The 18403-nt window shown below is 39.6% G+C and overlaps 1 protein-coding gene across 1 annotated transcript in view; it reads left to right on the forward strand.

Moving 5' to 3' along the window:
* The window catches only part of LOC124165544 (neprilysin-like), a 43662-nt gene that overhangs the window by 3051 nt on the left and 22208 nt on the right, over positions 1-18403 (forward strand). Inside the window, exon 2 of the mRNA XM_046542992.1 lies at positions 11230-11667. Within this exon, the coding sequence (XP_046398948.1) occupies positions 11230-11667 (438 nt within the window). The remainder of the gene's footprint in view (positions 1-11229; positions 11668-18403) is intronic.

Genomic DNA, 18403 nt, shown 5'->3' on the forward strand with positions numbered 1-18403 from the left:
CTCAATCATCTTCTGTTTTTGCCGTGTTTATTTTTTCGTGATATCCTGTATTAAGTTGTCGTACGTGGTGTTCGATGATTTTTGATTTTCCTATTGTAATTTTTTTAATACCTCTCTTTTTTGCATGGACTTCATTTGGTACTTGCTAATTAGCTTTTCTTGTAATCCTCCTCCAAAACCACATTTATTATGTAGCTTGTAGTACGGCTATTTCACTCTTCCTTGCGTATCTTTTGAGCATCGAAACGAATTAAATGGCTTTTGCGAATTACTCACACTCTACTCCAATGGCTGCTCTTTCTGCTAAAATCCTAATTTCCAGAAATTCATTTCATTTCCGTTGCAACTCATTTCCGTTACAGTTATAGTCCCGATATGAAGTCTAATAGAAATTTTAATTGTCTGAAATGAACAAATCCTTCCCTCCTCACAAAAACTCTATCGTAAAATCCATCGTTTACATTTTAGAAGAGTTATATGATAGACTATGGTAGACGTGATCACGAGGATAAAATGAAGAAAATAGACTACAAAACAGAGAGATTTAAAATGTCATTCTTTCCTCGTACTATTAAGGATAACAACTGTGTCTGTTACTAAAATCAATGGCGTCATACGCTAGGACGATTCACTGCATGTTGTAATTTTTACATTGTTCAAACCTTGAATGAGTTAGCTATAGGATTAGTAACCCTGACCAAGTTTCGCCCTTGCGTATATTTTGTCTTTTTGCGCAATATTATTGTGCAAATGGGGATCCTCTTGAATTCTGTTGATTGATCACCCTCTGCCAAATGCCTTAGATTTGGCTCGAAGGGTATTATGTAGATGTAAAAATCCCTTTATCCTCTTTCTTTCTCAGTGCAAATTCATTGCCCATTCAGGGATGCCGACTTACAAAAAAATATTGGGGGGCCCAAACCAGGGATCTTGCCCCAGGAAATTTTGTAAGAAGTGATTTTTAAGTTTTTTAAGCATTTTAGAAGAGTTATATGATCAAAATTAGAACCCTGATAACTCGAATCTCGATATCTGGGCACTCCGAGGAAAATCGACAAGCTTGATACATTTTTTCCTCACAACCATAACGAATTTTTGAGGGGGCCCGGGCCCCTCAGGCCCCATGGAGTCGGCGCCACTGTGCCAATTCTATCATCTCAAACGACACAGCAAATTTCAATTCGTAAATACTGACGTTGCGATAATTTCCATGACGGCGATTTCATTGCTGAAGTCACAAATTGACTAAAATACATCTGAGTATAATCGTTTTAAGTGCAGTTGCGGCCCAAGGATATGGACTCCATATTATGGAGATTGAGAAGAGGAGAAATACTTTTTTGCGCGTTCTATTCGAGATATTACCAACCTATCTTTCCGATATTTATCTTATCTCCGGTCAACAGAACGAAAAATGAATCGATACCCTACATATGCGTGGGAACTCAAAAGATGTGCATTACGTTATCATGGTATATTGCATGAAATTAGTGTATAAATGAAGACCTCCGGCAAACTTAACCCATTTTTATTTCCTTTTTCGGAGTACAAAGATGATAATAACGGTGTTCTAACTTATAGTATACCTCACCGATGATTGTTAGTCTTTCACTAAAGCCTGAATCACACGATCATTTTTTTTCGTCGCGAAAGTGATCACTATTGCGATCACTGCGCAAAATGATCGTCGCCGGCAATTGTTTTTCGCTATCGCGATGAGGATTCCCATCGCCATTTTTCATCACTCGTCCGGTCGCTTTTTCCGTCGCTAAAACCGTCACTAAAACCCCATATCAGCCAATCGGAACGCATTCCCCAATGGAGCGATTGCAGCGCAACGTTTGACAATTGTGGGAACGACATAAATAAACAAACACGCAATATAATTTCGTGATGTGGGTCCTATGACAACGAGCTGTGATATTGTAAATGATGCGAAAAGCGATGGCGGGAGGGACCGTGTGATTCAGAAAAATGATCACTAGAGCGATCGCTTTTCGCGACAGGAAAAGTGATCGCGATAGTGATCACTTTCGCGACGAAAAAAAAAAGATCGTGTGATTCAGGCTTAACACATCAGAAAAGAACGTTTGTCTCATTGTTGGATAACAAAAATCTTAAGCCTGAATCACACGATCATTTTTTTTCGTCGCGAAAGTGATCACTATCGAGATCACTTTTCCCGACGAGAAAAGCAATCGCTCTTGTGATCATTTTTCTGAATCACACGGTCACTCCCGCCGTCGCTTTTCGCATCATTTCCAATATTACAGCTCGTTGTCATAGGACCCACATCACGAAGTTATATAGCGTGTTTGTTTATTTATGTCGTTCCCACAATTGCCGAACGTTGCGCTGCAATCGCTCCATAGGGGAATGCGTTCCGATTGGCTGATATGGGGTTTTAGTGACGGTTTTAGCGACGGATAAAGGGACCGGACGAGTGACGAAAAATAGCGATGGGAATCCTCATCGCGATCGCGAAAAACAATTGCCGGCGACGATCATTTTGCGCAGTGATCGCGATAGTGATCACTTCCGCGACGAAAAAAAATGATCGTGTGATTCAGGCTTTAGCATTTTTACAAGAATTAATTATTCTCTGTATCTGTTTAATCGAACATGGTAAATTATTTTTAAAAAATTAGGCCCTAAATTTTAGTCCCTACTTCTCGCTATTATTCGCGTACTCAAACGTTTTAGTTCGAAGTTTATCTATTCATATTTACTTACCTTATCCGGTAAATTACTTCGATAATTTTCTTGTTCACAATCTACTTAACTAATATGTCTCACGAATATGGACCCTAACCGTCCTCTATGGACCTATGGATCGTACTCTAACGTTTTAGTTCGAAGTTTATCTATTCATATTTACTTATCTTATCCGGTAAATTACTTCGATAATTTTCTTGTTCACAATATACATAACTAATATGTCTCATGAATATGGACCCTTATCTCATAGGAATTATATTGAAAAAAAGGCTAACGTGACTTATCTAAGAATTAGCCACACGCATCAAAAGATATCAGGTCGCGTTTCTCCGCAAGAATTTACTAGTAAAATGGAAGTAGTTTTTTTCCTTGTTCCGTCTTGCATCATTTCCTTCACGCAAACTAACCTTGTGGTCTGTTCGCAACAGATAAGAAATATCTTTTCATAACATATTAAACTCCGGAAAATAGGAAATATTTAGTACCAATTCTCTTTGGATTGGACATTAAAATATTTATTTGGTAATGTAGAAAATAAACGTATTTTAGTTACGACTTTTAGCGACCCACTGAAGCACCTTTTTCCGCAAGGGGAAATACATTTTTCCGAACCGTGATTCGAACTCAATGCCCCCGAATATAATGTAGAGTTGATCCAGTGTGTTGGAGAGTAGGTCTTGAAGAATTTCCAATGCAAATGTTTGCCAACGTTTCGGTATGTTTATACTCCTTCATCAGGTTTATAAAGGTGTCTCGGGTTTTCCACCGGGTAATTTTCTCAATGTCTCCCGACGTTTCGATGAGCAAGAAGTGGGTGACCTTCCTTCAGAAGATCCCTTGAGGATGAAGCAACCCTTGATTAAATCGCTCTTCGAAACGTAAGGACACATGGAGCAAATCACACGGCGGATTACCCGAGAAACCTTTCTGCGCTAGATACGCCGGGAAAATCTAAGATCTTAAACCTTCATCAGGGCCTTTTTTTGCGAAGATTTGGATTTATCCAAATCATTACAAAAATCCAAATAAATGAAACCGAAATCATAGCAATCAAAGCCCTGATGAAGGTGTGCCTATAAATATACCGAATCGTTGGAAAAAAAATGCATTTAAAATTCTTCAAGACCTGAACTCCAAGACTTTGAATCCGCATAAAACGTTGAGGCCGAGAAAAGAAAAAAAGTAAAATAAGACAATAAACCTCCCCCTAATAAAGGCTGGGACACAATCAGCGCTAACGTGAGACGGAGACGAGATCCTAGAGAACGTGAGACGGGGAACGCCACCGTGCGGTCACAATTGACGTTCCCGTGGCCGGAAAGAAAATTGACTAACGCCCGCGCAGTGGTTTTGTTTGTTGTCTTCAGTCTTTTCGTTTGTGTGTAGGAAGAGTTTTGAAGAATGTTCGAAATCGACGAGGATAGTATGCACGTAAATTAAATTAAGTAATGCCTTACCTTAACTGACTTCCGCTCACCTACCTCTTCAGCTCACGTTGCACGACAACAGCAACTGCTATATTCAGCAATGGGCGCCAACCAAGGCCGTAGCCAGGGGAAGAGATGAAAGTTGCCCATCTCTCGCGTTTACGTACTCTCCGTAAACGGTGGTTGTGTCCAGGGGCGGATCCAGGATTTTTTTCTGGGAGGGCCACAAGCAAGGCCGTATCCAGGATTTTGTTCTGGGTGGGGCACCAGGATACCTCGTAATACAAAACGAATGCAATGATAATGGGACTGTATTAAAAATCTTGCATATTTTTGAGGGTCTGGGGGGGGGCACGTGCCCCCGTGCCCCCCCCCTGGATCCGCCTATGGTTGTGTCCCTTCCATAAGCTTTCCCTTCCGCCATATTTTTACCGATTCCCGTTAACGGCTCGCGTCTCACGTTAGCGTTCATTGTGTCCCGGCCTTAAGCCAAGTTGGGTTCAATCACCCCCGATCAAGACAGATGACCTGCCTCCTGTTGATGAACCGTGTGTAGTGGAAATCGGGATGAAGTGGAATGTGTAGGAACTCGTTTATTCCCCGAACAATATAAGACCTTAATCAATTTTAACTGGGACTCAGTACGTGAATCTCCTTACCTATTTTCTTCTTTGTTTTTGTCGACAGCTGATGGACTAAACACCCTCTGCCACACGCCTATCGTGGCGGCTAGCGGGGTAGTGTGTAGATGTAGTGAGCAGTGCTTTAATTTAATTAGATTAACAAATTAAAACTGTCTTAAGTAAATTTCGCATAACAATACACTTCGTCGAAAGAATAGGACTAACACCGAATGAAGCGACGGCGGAGATCGGGTTGGTGTGGTGGCTAGAGTGTTGGCTTCCCACCCCATGGGCTCGGGTTCAAATCCCGGCGGTGGCAGAGAATTTTCAGAGACTACCTGATCCCGGATTGAATGATGCGTGGAGGACATTTCAAGGATGACACACCGTCCGTCGGATGGGACGTTAAGCCGTGGTCCCCTTGGCGCCTTTCGTCAAGAGCAGGCTAATGCCGACGCCGGGTTTCTCTCCACCCTTCCTAACCTATCCTTCCCTCATGGCGCAAATGACCTTACCCGTCGGTAATAATATTTTACGGCATATGTTTTAATTTTATGTTTTAATACCAATTGGCATAAAATAAAGGGCTGTCCGGATATAACATCGAAAACTAAGGACTACCAAAGTGAGCACCTGCGGTTGACTTCATGAAAGTACACTCCCGCCGCTGATTAGTTAGCAGTTATTTCTTAAAACATCAATAGCATTTTAGTTATTGCTATGAAATTTTTTAAGATGCATTAGCCCTAAGGGTGGCCCTAACATTTTCCAAATGAGGCTGGTCGCTTCTTCATGGATATTCCGTTGATGAAGCGGCCAAATTCCCTTGGAATCGCGACCTGCATTGGTTGGGAATCGTTGAGGCCACCCAAACTCTTAAGCCGACAATTATTCATTAAGTTTTTATCTGTCATGACGACCAAATGCGAAAATTTTAACGAAGTATTATTCTTATATTTAACGAATTTTATATGTAAACAACTAGTTTAAGATATCGTATTTGACAGATAGCATTCAGATTTTGATATCAGAGGACCCTCAGCTTAGTAGTTCAGCAATTGCACTCGGGCGTCTACCTCAACAAGAATACCCTCTACATCAGGTGTTCTTTCGCACTTCATTTGTGCTGAATTTTATTGGAGTACACTTAATTCATCGGCGTATTCAGATGAAAACAAGGCTAAGTATGAGTCTTATCCTCATATCTCTCAGGGTCGGATTCGGAGGATCAAATTCATTACGTCAGGTCATCAAATTTGGAGGAGGGATGTTATGACCTGGGTCCCGGGGAGTAAGGAATACCCCAAGCCGGAAGAGAGGGGTGTTTTTAAAGTAGGGAGAGCTACTCTCTACGATAATTACTCGAACTTCTATCTCGTTTGGGACTTAGCCATACATTTGCATATACACTCACTGTACAAGGATAAAAAAGGATTGAACTATAAAAAAAAGTGTTGATAAAATTGGGAGGGGGGTTCATGACCCCTGTGACCCTCCTAAATCCGCCCCTCTTCCCATTATTGAAATTAAATCACATATTCCAGGATAAGAATTTTGCAGACGTGAATAATAACGTGTTTCCGTGATCTTCCTTAAATAATTAGATTCCCAACGGAAGCACGCATAATGACGAATCGAGAGGGGACGATAAGGCTACTCAAACCCCAGTCACTTCAAGCAAAAATAACCCTCTCTGTGGTCTGTCATATCACTTTCCTTAATTTCCTTAATCTATTTTGATTCGATAAAGCCTGGCGGTACCATTTGGTACCAGCTTATTCTATATTCTTAACCTCATTTTTTCCTTGGAATTTGACGATATTTTTAACGATTTTTGGGAGCTATGCATCACAAGGTTTATGTTGAAGTATGTATTACGGCTAAGTTTGCTTTCCTAAAGCCATATTTAATGCAAGTTGTGTCATATTCAAATTTAACATTTTATATCAGCGCAAAAAACATTTTCCCGCATACATCCTGCTATTTTACCAGTGGCGCCGACTCCATGGGGCCTGAGGGGGCCCGAGCCCCCTCAAAAATTCGGTATAGGGTGAGGAAAATATGTGTCAGGCTTGTCGATTTTCCCCAGAGTCTCGAATAATCGAGAGTCGAGTTTCCAGGGTTCTAATGTTGATCATAAGATTCTCCTAAAATGCTTTTAAAAACTTTAAAACTCAATATTTATATAATTTCGCGGGGCAAGACCCCTAGTATGGGCCCCCCAATATTTTTCACAAATCGGCACCCCTATATTTTACATATTGTATATATTGTATGTATTGTGTCTACAACTTTTATCTATCATATAACTCTCTTGGCAACGGGCAAGGGTCTCTGTCTGCCCGGAAAGAATGTATTTAAAATGTAAGGAGTATGAGCACGAATGGCTGAAAAACTTGGACTCCTAGAAATGGTAGAGAGGAAATAGCTAATCATAGACAGGGCCGGCCTTAGGGCGGGGCGACCGCCCCGGGCCCCGCGTTCGTGAAAAAAAATTAAAATATACGATAGTTTTGAAAACGCAATTTCAACTATTACTGTATTGTTAAGTCCGTGCCAGACAAAAAATAATATTATGAAAAAGGAATAATAATGCAGTAATTTTTATTGTGCAATTGCGTTTGCCAGTACAGTACTGTGTCGTGTGAGTGATAACAACGAGTGAGAGAACTTGACATGACTGAGAGCGGGCGCGGCTAGGTAGTTGAAGGCGTAGTGTGGCGAGGGGAGGAGTTTGTAGATGGGGTAGAGAGTTTAATATTTTAAGTGAAGGGCCCCGCACTGAAGGTTCGCCCCTAGCCCCGCACCTGCTAGTGCCGGCCCTGATCATAGATATGTGATGCTGGAGAAGACTGTTAAAATATCATGGACAGAAAAGTTTAGCAACATGAGAGTGCTAAGAAGAATTGCGGAGGGACAAGCATTGTTAAATTCAGTAATTGAAAGGACAGTGATGAAAAGCTAATGTTTTACTTTTTAGTGAATTTTACACTGATTTAGGAATAAGCGTGTTGTTTTTAATCTTTTTTATTTTCCACTTTTAATAGTGATATCGATAGTGGATCATGTGATCGATTAAAATAGACCTCTCCAAGAAATTTCTGCCCAAATTTGTGGAGCTAACACCATGTATTAAGAAAATTTAAAACTATTTTCCGCATGGAAATTTAGTAAATTAATAGTGAACAGCGAACCAAAATTTGAAATGTCTGATGATTAATATTTTACCGTCGTCAGAAACAAGTGAGTGAGCAAAATTCCAAGCCTATTCGACAATAGGAAATGGCTTAGTAATCAATTACAATATGGGACATCCATGATGAAAGAACACAATTGGTAATTTCCACACTTTTTAATTCCAAAACTCAACAACCGACCATGGTTTCAACACATGGAGTTATTTTCACCAAATCAAGCCAGAAACGATTTTATACGAGATGGGAAGTACAATCATCGATAAAATAGACACGAAGCGTGAAGAAAAACCGTGTAAAAAAGCAGCTGATTATCCATCCGTTACGTTTTTTTCTTTCCCTTCCGTCGTATGTTTAACAAATATCAAAACTTTTTCATTTAGTTGACCCTAAAACATTTTATTTTAGAATATTTGTCGCAGCCTATTAAAATGTTTTTCTTTCCTTTTGACATTGAAAGTGTATCTGCGGATGAATCAATTAATTTGTACCACACGTCCTTTGAATACTTGCACTAAGTGCTTGAAAATACAGACATAATGGACGTCAGTCCAACTTAGAATTTTATGTAAAAAAAATTACAAGATTCCATCAAAGTTTGAAACGGAAAAAACAAACGAAGCGCGTTAAAAAAACGTGTAAGAACAGCCGATAAATATTAGCCGAACAGCTGATAGGAGAGTTCTAGGGAAGACAACCAATCTCAATGATAAAACCCCAAACTATATGTGTAAGGGAGAGAGCACCCCATCAAAAGCTTCGAGGCTGAATAAACAGATAAGGCTTCCAGTTGTCACCTCGTATTCTCACGTGTCACCCAAACCGACTCCACCCTTACATCCACACCGGGTTGAGAGAAAACCCGCGGTTCGGGCGCCGGAAGTAAGGCAGCTCAAGATACGTTAGTAATGGGGGTCAGGAGACGGGAAACGTGCACACGGAAAGCTGAACTCTTTTTACATGCTTCATTAGTCGCGTGAAATCTCATGACCACGAATCTTACCACTAGCTTATTCTCCAGTCGGCTACCAAATTCGATGTCTTCTATGGCGCATTTAAATGGTTCACGTAGTAGGGTTGTTTCCTTCATCAAAGAAAACGAAAGGCATTGATTGGGATTCGTTACTCACCATTTGTGTATTCATAATATGTATACAAATTATTTGGTCTTAGAAATTCCAGTTTAGACGAATGGCAACGGTCAATTTTAACCTCATTTGAAAAACGCCAGATTGGCGCCCATGCGATGCCACTCCATGTGACGTCACAGGGACCTAGTTTCTATACGAGTAGATAGGAGTATTACATCGTCTGAGATTACCAATGCATGCATAAGGCACATAACTCATGGAAACATCTCTTAACAATCACCTATTAAAACTTCCTATGGTCGGAAAGTTTCCTTCGTCACATATCCTCGCCCCAAGGTCACCTAACACGGCGACAGTGGGAAACAGAATGACGTCACACGGGCTTTTTCCAGCATTCATACTTAGCCGTCGCGTTTTCGCGCGCTTGAAAATTTTCACTTTTCATTTAATTGCGAAAAATATATATCGTCATTTAAAAATCTAAAAGCGTGAAATACATACTCCAGGAGTACTAATCTTTCCATTTAGGCAATAAAAAAACAATATAGGAAACCACCCTATTCGCCGCTCGCATCGCGGATGGACGGAGCGATCCGAATTTCACAAGGAGAAATAGGCTATAATTTGAGCTATTGACCGTGTAACATCAGACTATGGGCGGGGTTTGTAGCTTTATGTTGGGGGGCAGCAATTCTGTTTGAGGGTTTAGGGCAGAGGCGTTGCCAGAAATGTCGTCGTTGGGGGGGGGGGGGGAGGTCCAAAACCAGGGGAAATTTTTGAAAGGAAGGGAAGGTGGGGGAATTTTTGAAAAAACGGGGCACTAATAAATGAGTTTAAAACTAATTTTATCACTTTTCATAATCGAAAAACTTCATTTGTAGAAAAAATATTGTGTAAATTCATGAATTCTCAATATTTTGTTTTCGTTTGTGAAGGAAAATAACTGTGCTTTAATGTTTCGGGGGGGGGGGAAGGGTCTGGACCTCCCTGACCCCCCCCTCCTGGCTACGCCACTGGTTTAGGGGGTTTGGAACAGCCCCCAGTGTATTAGACCCCTTGCACACAAACACCGATTTTGGACGGCCGGTAAAATACAGGCCGATATTTTACCGGTGGAACGCTGATTGCGCACTCGCCGGATTTTAACCGGTCAAACGGTCACTTGCTTTGCTGTTGGGCCGGCGCCGGTGATTCACAGTGGCAATGGCCGGCTGCTAACCGGATTTCTATCGGTGCCACTTCGTGGTCAGTCAGTGTACAAGCCAGTGGCGGATACAGAAAATACTCAAGGGGGGGGCGCAAAAGATATCTTGAGCTACCTTTACTTTTATCGTAATAAGAAATTAATCAAGCCACGTGCGAAGTTGAAGAAAGTTTTATTTAAACTCATTATACGCGTATATAAGTCAATATATTACGATAAAAAAAAGTTACAACTGTGTTTCTACAATGTTCGGCTATGTGAGCGGCCCCGCAAAGGGGGGGCGCGCGCCCCCTGCGCCCCCCATCTGTATCCGCCTCTGGTACAAGCTCTCATGCCCTTTCATTCTTCACTGTTGTAATGTGGACAGCCGATGTTTTACCGGCCGTCCGAAATCGGTGTGTGTGCGAGGGGCCTTAGCCAGAAAACAAAATATTGAGAATTCATGAATTTACGCAATATTTTTTCTACAAATGAAGTTTTTTAGATTATGAAAAGTGATAAAATTAGTTTTAAACTCATTCATTAGTGCCCCGTTTTTTTCAAAAATCCCCCCACCTTCCCTTCGTTTAAAAAATTTCCCCTGGTTTTGGACACCCCCCCCCATTTTGGGGGGGGGATCAATCCCCCTTCATCCCCCCCCTGGCTACGGCCTTGCGTGATCATTCACAGGATCATACGAGCAAAATAGAACATGTTTTAATTTTCACTGAATGATCACGCGCATGACGGTTCATTTGCAAATTTTTCCGTTATACACGGCGGATGATTTCATTCGCATGATCATTCACCGTGTATAGCGGCCTAAAGAAGTTTTCAAAAATGTGAAGTTCTAGGGGAAGGGGTATGGGGGCTAATATTTGAAAATCATGATTGGGTATCTGTTCAGGTATCTAGAAGTTTATAAATTGAGCACTGATTTACACCGAAATGAAACTGATGACTTCACCTTTCACTTCCTCCATTTGTTCACAGGGCGACCACCACGAGACGGAAGGAACCCCGGAGCACGGTGGATTGCACGGTGGTTCCACAACGCACTCGCCACATCACCATGGAGATGGCGAACACCCGAAGCAAACAACAACTCCAGCTCCGCCGCCATCTTCCCATCACCCCCCACACACAACAATACCAACAACGACGACGACGAAAATGACTACTACGACCACGACGACGGTGCATCCGGAGGCACCCAGTGAAGTCGACGAGGAGGAGTACGAAGATGGCGGACACCCGCACCACCCTCATCCCCATCCTCATCACCCTCCTCACCATCCTCACCACGAGACTACAACACCCCATTGGGACCCAATGAGGGAGACCACCACCATGCCGCAAGGTCACGGACATGTCAAGAACGACCGGAGGAAGACTGTTAAAGGACTCTCGCCACGAATAGGCGGAGAGGAGGTAAGGGTATAGAAAATGAACATGGAAGAATGAAATCGAATTTTATTCTATACTATGCCAGTGGCAGATCTATCGGTTTGGACCAACAAGGGAGGCAAACTGGGAGTCTGGGGAATTCTGTCCAGATGAAGGGGTTTCGGGAATTTTGGAAATTTGGGATTTTCAAGGCTCAAAAACTGCTGTTTTTGGCTAATTCTTTGACAAAAAAAAGGCACAAATATGCTCTAAGTTTAGCAATTATTTGTTATTCAATTCGTAATAATTGGTAAATTTACTGGAAAATATAGCTAAATATTTTGTGCAACGCGGTAAGCTCCAAAAATTTCAATTTTATCAAGTGTATGTTTCGACCTGAAGGGAGGTATATGCAGGGGCGCCGACTCATAAAAAATATTGGGGGGGCCCATATCGGAGGTCTTTCCCCGGGAAGAGGTTAAATCCAAAGTGTGTCGCAGCACCGAAACACTACCATGATTCACACTACTTGATTCAGTTAACCTGCTTAACCTTATAATTATTTGTTTCAACACACATTGTTGAATTTATTTAAAAGGTAACTATCGTCAAACATGGGAAATAAAAATCAACAATATATTTTTGTAATTTCACAAAGCATAATATAACTTAATTATTTTCTTGAATTATTGAGGGGGCTCCGCCCCCCCAAACGAATCTTTGAGGGGGCTCGGGCCCCCTCAAGCCCCATGGAGTCGGCGCCACTGGGTATATGTATACCCATTCCCCCACCATAAATCTGCCACTATACTATGCACCTGGTATAGTGCAAGGGCATTGCCATTGATGATATTTTATAGTCCTATGTAATGGCAGGTAATCAAACTCATTTATATCCACCAGAAAACAATCATGTACGAATCTAGAGAAAAATCCATACATATATGCTGGTTTAGATAATAAGAAAAAGGCTTCCTATTTTTTAAAGCTGCATGAAAATTATTTTCATATACATATATACATAAATATGTAAATACGTTTGGGGACAAGAATATTATATTTTTGTTATTTTGCAAAACAAGTTTATTTTCTTGATTAATTTTTAGAATGAAGATAAATCATAGAAAAGTCATTTTAGAAAAATGTTCAATAACTTAACTATTTTTATATGAAGTTTACCCAATTTTCAATTAAATTACGAAAAAAAATAAATATGTAATTCAATGGGCAGGTTTAATGCTTCGTGTAACTATAGCAAGTGAGAGATATAATATATAGCAAGTGAGAGATATAATATATAGCAAGTGAGAGATATAATATATAGCAAGTGAGAGATATAATATATAATATATGTAGCGTGTAAATTGTGTATAATGAATCCCCTCAAATTGTACCTCCTTTCCAAAACAATCACTCCATTTTTTTTATTCTGGCTGTGGCCCACGAAAAACACTAATGTTTACAAGTACGTTCTCATTTATGTTAATCAGAATATGCATTATGGATGTTTAAATACTCACAACTCTCAAAAACACAAAACTATGTAAGTTAGAAGCTATCAGTCTTGTTATTTTATTTTTTAACTACCTGCATACTACCTAATTATATAAATTACATGTTTATATTTCTCAATTATTTTATTTTTTATAAGTATATTATTACTAGTACACAATGTCGGAATAAAATATTTTCAAAGTAGCTTTTTTTTGGGCTTTATAAATTATAGTACTTTTTTATTTTAATTTTTTAAAAACATGGAATTGAAAGAGAGAAAAAAATATGAAGGGCTCATAATGGGAATGTATCATAATTTACTGTTAAAAAAGGTATCTTGATGAAATTTATGTGCAAATATATCACAGAAAATTATACATGTACATAAATAACTTATCATTTAAACATGGCTCAGTTGTAGGAAAATGGGAAAAAAATTTCTTTTCACAAATCTATTAATGCTATATCCTATTTTGTAATTTGAAATACTTTTTTATCACTGTAAGGTCTGTCTGTGGTAGCACTCATTAACTGCTTAGTTGAGAAATGTATATTTATACTCATGCCATTGCTGGAAGGAATAAAAATTACTGCAGAGGGTCACAGAAAGGTCTCAATGCAAATTTTCTACACTAAAGTGGTATGGTTTTGCCCAATGAAGGTGATATGCTTGATTTATTACTTAAATGACCATTTACTTCATGACCTTTTTTTATTTCACTTCTTTTTGTGCAAGGTAAACAATGTATCTAAAAATAATGAAGCAATTTATGCAGCGGATGGTTTTTTTTTCAAATTATAAAGCTCTTCAAATTGACTCACTTTTTAGAAACCTACTTCAGAACCTACTACTAGATGATGCCTCCATGAGTTTTATGTTTTCCAAACTCAAATTGGTGGTAAATAGAAAAATAAAAAATACATCATGATTCATTCAATAAATGTATGATAAATGATAACTGTAAAATGAATAACAATGATAATCTCGGAATGCGCAGGAGTAAGGTCATTAAAAATGAGAAAAGGATAAAACTTTACCCATCAAACAACAGGGATAACGCAATGTTCATACCAGGTACATACATCCTTCCCTGGTATACCTCATGATAATAACATTCTGGGATTTACCTGCACCTGCAAATGTCATGGAAAATAATTTATCAGTTAAAAGGTAATATACATGATTAATTATACAGCTTAATACATATGCATGTGAAATTGTGGCTCATCAGAGATTCTAAGTATCCACTCTATCTAGGCTAACCTGAAATAAAAAAAATTACACCACTACACAGAGTCATTATCAAACTATAGATTTGAAGCTCCCACAAGTATACACAGAAAGGAATACCTGAGGGGATCTTCCAGAATGCAAAAAAATTTATCTCACAAATTCCCAAATGGGACAATCAAATCTCTTCAACACTGATACCTCCACCAGCAAAAGAAATGCAACCTCCACCAACTTCTTCTATGGACAAATAAGACACCATAACATGCTCGCTTGGTATGAAGTTAAGGCCTTCGTTTGAACATGAAATTTGGTGGCACTCCACCTAAATAAAAATGTGCAAGAAAGAGAGGAGTTCGGTTTTTTTGTGGTGGTTAATGTGTTGACTTCCCACACTCTGGGTCCGGGTTTACATCCTAGCAGCAGCAGAGATTTTGCAGAGACTGCCTGATCTCTGCTTAAGCTCTTTGTGAAGGGCCCTTTAAATACAGCACCCCATCTGTTGGTGGGATCATCAAGCTGTGGTCCCCTCGGTGCTTTTCGATAAGAACAGGCTAATGCTGACGTTAGAATTTTCTTTTCCCTCCCTTACCTACTTTTTCTCTCAGTGTGCTAAGATATGTCAGATATGTTGTGTTGGTAATTATTTTTCTTCCATATATTTTGGCAATGCTGAGGATTTATTTTTGATGCAAGTTTGTTTCTTCCTAACTTCTCCCACCAAAAAAGTGCATTGTTGGTCACCACGGGTGAAATTTATGGCACAAGTTGAAGTCACAAATACATTTAGCTGGTTTCACAATTTCTCACATTTTCATTCTACTATCCAGCTAACACTATGCTCAAATGTCCGCAGCCATTGCCAGCCTCGATGGCGGCGGGGCGGGGATGGCACCTGCCAAACCGAAGGTCACGGGTTCGAGTCCCGCCCGGGTAGGTGGTCCCTACCCAGGTTGTGTATGATAGTCGTTGTCTCATGTTATACTCCCCGATGTAAAAGGCCTTCAATGTGTTGTTTTCGGGGCGATGAAAATAAATAAATAAAATAAAAATTATCGCCTCTTCCTTATACTCTGAGACTGAGAGAGAGACTGTTCTCCTGCCTTCACCCTCTTGCAAGGAGCACTGACGAGAGGGGTTGGGCAACTCTTTACTTTAACCTGAACTATGCAGGCTTCTTTCTGGAGGATCCCCTTTTATTCCAAACAATTACGGCATGCATGGCGATTGACCAGCCGGAACATAGATTTAGATTAGATGGGTTTATGCATGCTTTTGTTGAGAAAATAAACTGAACTCTAAGTATAAATATAACAAGTTTTATTAGAGTTAAAATAAAATACAGCCAGTGTAGGACTGAAAACTAGAATGATTTTAATAATAGCCTTGGATTTTGGTTATCTTCACATGAAAGCTGTTGGGGTCCTTCTCCAACCGATTCAGGATTGATACATTCTCAGCTAAGGGCACCAATTCCCTGGCCACGTTATTTTACAGCACCAAGGATCCTCTGCTTCTCTTCCTCCAAGTGGTCCCTCCTTTGGATAAATGTTCACGGGCATTCAATAAATGCTATGCGTTCTGCAGCCACAATAGATGATGGGTTCTCTCAAAACCAAAGTTCCAACTTTAAAAGAATTTAATAGATGGTAGGGAAAGATTAGTTATGAGAAAAAATCTTCATTCAGCCATTCTGTAATTATTTTATGGTAAATATATGGGAAAAATGCTACCTCCTTTTCATAAGCTGGTGATACCATTGTAATTTCAACACACAGACTCGTTCAGAGAGAAGCCCTCACATAAAGAACAACAGGCCGATGCTCAAGGCCCTTAAGTAACCGAGGTGTGGTGAACCACTTGGTAGGAGTTGGTGATGACATTGCAGGGCTGTAGCCAGGGGGGGCCAGGTTGGGCACCTCCCAACTTGGGAGATTTTTTACATGACCTAGATGTCTTGACCAGCCTGGAAAAAGTTTTACCTGATCTGGGCATTGTGGGGTTGCATTATTTTTCCAGGGAGTCACCTTGAAAGTTTAATTTTATATAGCACCCTGGCCCTGATGTTACTTAAAAATTAGTTTTACTATTCACTTCTATTATTCTTGTGTAGTGTGTTTCAAAATAAACTACTTGAAGTGCAAGTCTCATTCATTGTCAAACTCTACAGCCATCAAAACTTAAAAAAATAGTGATAAAGCCTATTGGGGGATTGGTAGTAAATGGACATATACAGCAGTATTACCAGGCAGTAAGAGCAATAAATGGAGGTGAGCAGGAATCACCAATGAGCAAAAAACTCTAGGCTTTTCAATGACCTGCAGTTTTTGATGACCTTGCTTCCCAAAGATGAGGTCCATGTTGAGGAACTGTGCTTTGAGAAGTAAGGAGGAACTACTCAGGAACTATGCTCATTTGAAAGCTGCATTATTACAGAACAAAATTCACTAACTCTTGGTTAACTATGTGGTATTCCCTTATTTCCTGGATATAAACAGTTACTTATACCACTTATTTTATAAGAGCGCGACCCGGGTTTCAATGAGTAATCATCATCATCAGGCGCTAATTATAATTTGTTTATCTTGTTGTTAATCTTGTTGTTACCTAGTTACTTGATGAATTTTAAAACAGATGCCAGAATAGGTGAAAAGGATGGGTAGAGGTATTCATTTATAAGGGTACTATCTTGATTTTCAATAATTTTTAAAATTTCTAACTGTTCCCTAGAATCCAGTTCTCGACGGTCATTGCAAAAATTTAAAATATTCATTTTAAAGTCGCTTCTGTGGCAGTTACATATTAAGTGCTTAGCAAAATTACTCTTTTCATCTTTATTATGTTTGTAAGCACTTAAATGTTCTTTTTTCCTTATTTCAAAACTTCTTCCTGTCTGTCCCACGTACACACCATTGCAATCGCTGCATTTCAAAGAATATACTCCACATCTATCCAATCGGTCTATATGGTCCTTGCATTTAACGATCAGTCTCCTTAAGGTGGAATAAGGTCTAAAAGCCAAGCGGAATTTGTCCTTGGGTAAATGATGAGCCATTCTCAGAGAAAGTGCATCGAGGTACGTCACTGTGCACCACTGCTTCTTTTTATCCTCGTCCGCCGAAAACATTTGGTCGATAGCCAATCTTCTCTGTTTTTTAAAAATCAGTTTATCTATTAAATTTTGAGAATAACCGTTGGCAGAAGCATTATTACAGACATATACATAATTACTAGACCAAATTTGAGCAAATTTGGGAACTACCAACTCACTTAATGTAAATGAAAGTCTACAAATTAAAATTCAGTCATTTTTAAATGGCTGAAGATGCATTATGTGGTGCATATGACTATGTACCTATAAAATTTAGAGTCATGTTACATAAAACTATATAAAAGGCAAACACTTTGGCATAATAATCTTCAATACCTAGTAATTCTCAAACAACGTCAGACATTAACACATTCAATGCGGGCCTGAATTTCATTAAAATCGTCAAAATCAGCCGTTAAAGAATGAAAGAAAAATAGAGGGAGGTTTCTGTGCCATAACTTCTGTTCAGATACAATATTTTTACAAATGGCGCACATGGTTTGATACGGAAGCTTGCTGAAGGTCATACACTCGATCAGAAGACTTGGAAGTGGATATTATAGTCACCTACGGAGGCGGAGAAAGGGCTCCTGGCCCGACCAGCAGAGCACATCAATTGACGTGCTCCGTATCTTGGCTTGGATGGGACCACGTCAATTGACATACTCCACCCTGAATGTGTTGACAAACATTCTAAAATTTAAATTTAAAAATACACAATCAGCTGGTACTAAGAGTGTAAAGCAAAAGTAAAAATATTAAAAAAATAAAATCAATTTAGCTTGAACTGTATGATGTAAACTATTTGTTTGAGAATTATAAAAGCTTTTTCCATCACCATGGCAATCGTTTGTTAATAGGGCCCCAATCAGCCCTTCAGTTTGCTGGATTCCTATGGCTTGCACCCACACAGGCTTTGTGTTGCCAGCAATATAGGTTCCATAGACTTCTGTATAGCAATACAA

This window comes from Ischnura elegans, chromosome 9 (assembly GCF_921293095.1).
Source record: "Ischnura elegans chromosome 9, ioIscEleg1.1, whole genome shotgun sequence".
Classification (NCBI taxonomy): Eukaryota; Metazoa; Arthropoda; class Insecta; order Odonata; family Coenagrionidae; genus Ischnura; species Ischnura elegans.